General features: G+C 50.9%; 1 protein-coding gene across 2 annotated transcripts; it reads right to left on the minus strand.

Moving 5' to 3' along the window:
* HOXB3 (homeobox B3) lies at positions 1 to 2,589 on the minus strand. 2 transcript variants are annotated; one of them, XM_058041873.1, is made up of 2 exons: positions 2,223 to 2,589; positions 1 to 767 (listed from the first exon to the last, which is right to left on the minus strand). In XM_058041873.1, the coding sequence occupies exons 1-2, from the start codon at positions 2,587 to 2,589 to the stop codon at positions 1 to 3; spliced, it is 1,134 nt and encodes a 377-aa protein (XP_057897856.1). The 2 variants fall into 2 exon arrangements, with proteins under 2 accessions (XP_057897856.1, XP_057897855.1); XM_058041872.1 differs by having other exon boundaries at positions 1 to 788.
* Between the last annotated feature and the right edge of the window lie 2,686 nt (positions 2,590 to 5,275).

Here is a 5,275-nt window from a genome sequence, read left to right on the forward strand (position 1 = left end):
TCACAGGTGGGTGAGCTTGGGCGCCTCTTGGATTCTGCCCTGAGAAGTTGCGTGGTGCGACGAGAGCTCCGCGTAGGCGGCGTGGCTCTCGCACGGTCCGTGGGGCTGGCCCGGCGGGACCCCTCCATAGTCCATGGCGCCGGCCTGGTGCTGCTGGCCCAGGTGGTTGAGGCCGTACAGGGCCGGGCCCGAGGCGGGCAGAGAATCCACAAAGTTCCCTCCGACGTAGGCGGGGCTGCCCTGCATGGTGCCCGCGCCGTAGGCCGCGCCGTTGGCCTGCAGCACGTGCGGCTCGTACTCGGCCGCCGCCGCCGCGGCCCCGGCGAATTTCTGCTGGTTTGGGCAACCCTTCAGGGCCGCCTGGTAGCCGGGGTTGGGCACGGCGTAGGCGTTCTGGTGGGGTTTGCCGAAGGACGGCGGCGACGGCGCCTCGTAGGCGCCGCTCATGGGGTGCAAGGCGTTGAGGAACCCCGCCGAGGCCTGCATGGGCTGCGGGGGGCTGCCCGCCGGGGAGGGCCCCCCAGAAGAGGAGCCGCCCATGCCTTTGGATTTCTGATCCTTTTTGTACTTCATCCTCCTGTTCTGGAACCAGATCTTGATCTGGCGCTCGCTGAGGTTCAGCAGGTTGGCCATCTCCACGCGCCGCGGCCGGCACAGGTAGCGGTTGAAGTGGAATTCCTTCTCCAGCTCCACCAGCTGGGCGCTGGTGTAGGCCGTGCGCGCCCTCTTGGAGGCCGAGGAGCCTGGGGGGCTTTTCTCGCCGCCGCCTCCACTGCCGCTGCAGGTTTCTGTCGCGCCCCCGGAATGAAATAAAAGAGAATTACTTAGGCACAGAAATTGAATGCGTCGCTTCTTAATAAAGCTGCCCCTCGCCCCTGCGCCGCGGCCTGCACTCCATAACCGTGGCGTTTATTAAGAGTCCTGTTCTCCAAAGCTGCCCCTGCTTTATGAAAATTGGATCATGTCATGTAGGAGAGGATTCCAGGGCCCCTTATTGAGGAGGAGATTATTTCCCACGGATAATTTTCTGGAAAATGACGTTTGGCAGGGCAGGGTGGCTGTGGGGCAAATTATTGCGGGGTGGGGAGGGGGTGGTTTACACACAGGTGTGACACCAAGGTTTGGGCTGGACAAAGGTGTGACACCAAGGTTTGGGTTGCACACAGGTGTGACACCAAGGTTTGGGTTGGACAAAGGTGTGACACCAAGGTTTGGGTTGCACACAGGTGTGACACCAAGGTTTGGCTCTGTGAGAAGAAAACTTCATAAATTGTGTTAATGTGGGATGGAGCACTCACCACGAGGTTGTGTGAACACATTTGTCAAAATTGTGGTGAATTCAAACTGAATTCTTGGGTTTTATCTGTATTTATCTGTGAATTTTTGGTTTTTATCTGAGTTTATGTGAACTGCCTAAATTTCGGTCTTTATCTGAATTTCGCAGTGTTTTTTTGGGTTTTATCTGAATTGTGGCAAATCTGAGCTGAATTTTTGATTTTTATCTGAATTTATCTGAATTGTGGCAAATCCAAACTGAGTTTTTGATTTTATCTGAACTTATCTGAATTTTTTGTGGGACACAGGGAGAACTTTGAGGTGGCACCACACCTGCTCTCGCTGAGCGCCAGGAAGGCACCAAACAGAATTTTAGCGGTGATTTGGGCAGTTGGGAGAACATTTTCCCCAAATTTGTGTCCACCAGGCAAACCAGGGTTTGGCACCCGTGGTTGTGTTTGAAATAAACCCATAAATAAATAAATAAATAAATAAATAAATAAATAAATAAATAAATAAACCAGGGGTGGGTGGGCAGTGCCCGGACCCTCCTGGGGTCTCACGGGGTCCTTTCCTCACACCTCCAGAGGGGAAGGGAAATGTTCACCCTTGTGAGCTCTTCCTTCCTCCCTTTGGGATTCTGGGCAGTAAAACAGGAATTTGTGTTTATCCTAAATTGATTTCTGCAACCCTTAAACCTCTCTTTGGAATTCTGGGCTGGAAAACGGGAATTTGGTCCTTCCCTGAACTGTTTCCTCCAACCCTTTGTGATTCTTAGACCTCATTTTGGAATTCTGGGCACGAAAATCAGAATTTTGGCTTTCCCTGAACCAACTCATCCAACCCTTTGCCACTCTCAGACCTCCTTCACCAATTCTTTTGCCGTTTAACCTTGCTATCTCCTAGCAGGCGAGGCCGGTGCGTGTCACCGCGGCCTCCCCATCTACCTGCGCCGGGCGAGCCGTTCTTCTGCTTGGAGTTCTGCCTCGACTCCTTCATCCAGGGGAAGATCTGCTTGGAGATGCTGCCGCTGGAGCCCAGGCTGGATTTCCCGGGGCTGTTTTTACCGGCATTGTTGGCGCTGTTGGCGCTGTTGGCATTGGGCGATGCCGGCGGCTCCGTGGGCCGCATGCAGCTCCCGTTGAGCTCCTTACTCTTGCCGTGGGACTGCAGGGAGCAGGAGGACCTCTGGAAGTCGCTCTCCAGGTGGGAAGAGGCCTGGAAGGGCGGCTGGGCGCCCTCGTAGCCGAACCCATTGGCGTAGGAGTAGCCCCCAAAGAGCGTGGAGCTGTCGTAGTACGAGGCCTTCTGCATCTTTTTTGGCTACCAGGGTCTTGACACCCCTATGGCAGAACATTGGCACCCCGAGGCCACGTGACGGCCCCTCTCCAGCTGGCTGGTGGGAGCTGACCTGAAAGGTTAGCAGAAAAAACACAATAATAGTGCCAGGAATCCATCTTGGGGCCTGAAAGGCTCCTGACATGAATAGGGTCCCGCCGAACGGGGGGGAACAGATGCTGCCAGCAGATTTCACCCTGCCCAGCCTCGGAGAAATTGGATTTTTGAGGGGGTTTTGGGGTGGCAGAGCTTCTCTTTTCACTGCTCGTTTCGCTCTGTGGCTGCACATGGGATGGCCTCTGTACATCGATTTATTCTGGATTTGTCCCCGCGCACAAATCCCCTAAACCACCCCTGGGGGGTTGCGTCACTCACACATTTACACACCCAGCTAAACCCCAAATCAGCACAAACGCGAGAGCACAGAGTGGAGAATCGCCGGCCAAAAACACAAAAACAACCAAAGTCCTGCTCTTCCTACTGAAATCACGCACGGAGCAGCCCCCAGAACCCTCCCAGCACAGAAATTCAAAGTTTATCCCCAGGGTTTGTTTGCTTTTGAGCTGCAAACAGCAAAAATCCGTGTCTTGCCCCAGGTAACAGCAAAAATTCGTGTTTTATCCCCAGGTGACTGCGAAATCCGTGTTTTATCCCCAGGAACAGCAAAAATCCGTGTTTTTTCCCCAGGAACACCGAAAATCCGTGTTTTCCCCCCAGGTAACGCTGTCCCGGCACACTTGGCTCCGTTTTTTGTTTACTCAGGAACTCCCAGCGCCTCTGGAATTCAGGGCAAAGATTCCCAGCAGATCGGAGCAGGCAGGAATTCCAAACGCGATTTCTGCCCCTGCCCTGCTCTGGGTCTCTCTCCCGTCTCTGACAGGTTCAATTTAGAAAATAAATCCCTTTTTTTTTTCCTATTTTTTTCCCCAGCACGGTTTTGTGTTTCTCCTCCCAAATCCAGAGCTGGGGAGCAGATCCCGACCCCGCTGGGGTTTCATCACTGTTGTTGCTTGATATTTTTGTTTTCTCTCTTTCTCTGGAAAACAAACACTGCACGAGGCCATTTGCTCCTCGCTTTGCACCCCTTGGATTTTCCTCTATCCAAACTCAAAAAGTCTAAAAAAGCCCCAATCAAAGCTTAAAATCACAAAATTAAACCTCTTTTTTCTCCCCTCTGAGATTTTTCTGATTTTTCTCCATCTCTTTCTTTTCCCTTTCCTTTTTCTCCCAGCAGGAACTTTCTCCTCCATTAAAACAGAGCAGAAATACCCCAAAAAATGTGAAAACTGCTTGGGAATAACCGGCAGAGGGATTTTTAAAAAGGGCAGAGGCTCCTCTCTGCTTCAGGAGCCAGCGAGCGTTTGTTTGGGGATTGATATCCATTGTATATGTAATTGTATCTCGTGTATATTCAATTTTATCTGGGCCTCTTTCATCCTGCACAACAAAACAAAACAAACCCGGCCGAGATAAAGCCCAGCGCGATATTTTCAAGTGCCGGGGCTTTTACAGAAGCCCCAGCTCGACAATAAATTACATTTTTCCCCTCCTTTTCCTGGCTGCTGTTTTTATGTCACGCCACGCCGAAGCTCCGTTTGCTTCACCCCGTCCGCGGAGGGACCGCTGGGGCTTTTGGAAAATTTATTTATTTAATTTTTTTTACCCTGATTAAATCCTTCCCGCATTCCCAAATCCGCATCGGATCTTCCTCGGAGATGCGTTATTGTCTGCGCCGAGGGCAGATCCTCGCTGCGAGTTATTCTCCTCCTCCTCCTCCTCCTCCCTGGCCATGATAAATTTGTCTTATTAAAAAGTAGCCTCCACTCCCCGAGCCGTGAATTAATTAATTAACAAACAGCAGCGCCTTGATTATGAATAGGTTCGCTGGAAATATCTGCGAGGGGGCAGAGGTGGGAATTTCTCCAAGGCCTCTCTGTCTGCTAAAGATTTACTTAAAAATAAAAAAAACAAAACCCAAAAAAGCAGCGAAAGAATCCCAAACCAGAGCCTCGTGAGGCTCGGCCAAAGCAGCTAAAAATAACGGCGATTATTCTTTTTTTTTCCTGGGGTTTTTTTTTTGGGTTCCTGTTGTTTTAAACGTCCATAAAATAAATTTACAACCCCCTCCGCCTCGCTCGTGGCTCCGCTTTGTACCTCATCTCTCAGCGCCTCACAAATGCCGCTCATTTATCTTCGCCCGGGACGGCCGCAATCCTAATTATTTACTCCAAGGAATTGCTTAGGAAAAGGGGGGAAAAAAAGAAAAAAAAAAAAAAAAAAAAAGGAAAAAAAAAAGCCCGGGCAGAATAATAAATATTCCATGATGTCGCGCTCCAATTAAAGGCGGGCGCTGGGAGTTTCACTCGGGCAGCGATTCCCCAAAAACTCTTTGCCTGCAACTTTGGAGGGCGAGGATTTGGGGGCCATTTAAATAATTAAAAAAAAAAAACAAAATGAATGAAGAATCGGGAGGGGAAAGGTGAGGCAGCGAAAGGATGTGTGGGGAGGATGAGGATGCTCGGGGATAAAATGGCAATATAGAAATGCAGAAATGTAGAAATGCAGAAATATAGAAATGCAGAAATATAGAAATGCAGGAATCAGACGGGGGAGGGGAGGGAAGCAGCGGAGGCCGAAGGGATTTTCTGCCCCTCCATGTTGG

This window comes from Melospiza georgiana, chromosome 28 (genome assembly GCF_028018845.1).
Source record: "Melospiza georgiana isolate bMelGeo1 chromosome 28, bMelGeo1.pri, whole genome shotgun sequence".
Lineage (NCBI taxonomy): Eukaryota > Metazoa > Chordata > Aves > Passeriformes > Passerellidae > Melospiza > Melospiza georgiana.

Coding starts and splice junctions, on each gene's coding strand:
- HOXB3 (XM_058041872.1), bottom strand. CDS start 2,589: ATGCAGAAGGCCTCGTACTACGACAGCTCCACGCTCTTTGGGGGCTAC. Junction 789..2,222: donor GAACGGCTCGCCCGGCGCAG/GTAGATGGGGAG, acceptor GGGGCGCGACAG/AAACCTGCAGCGGCAGTGGA.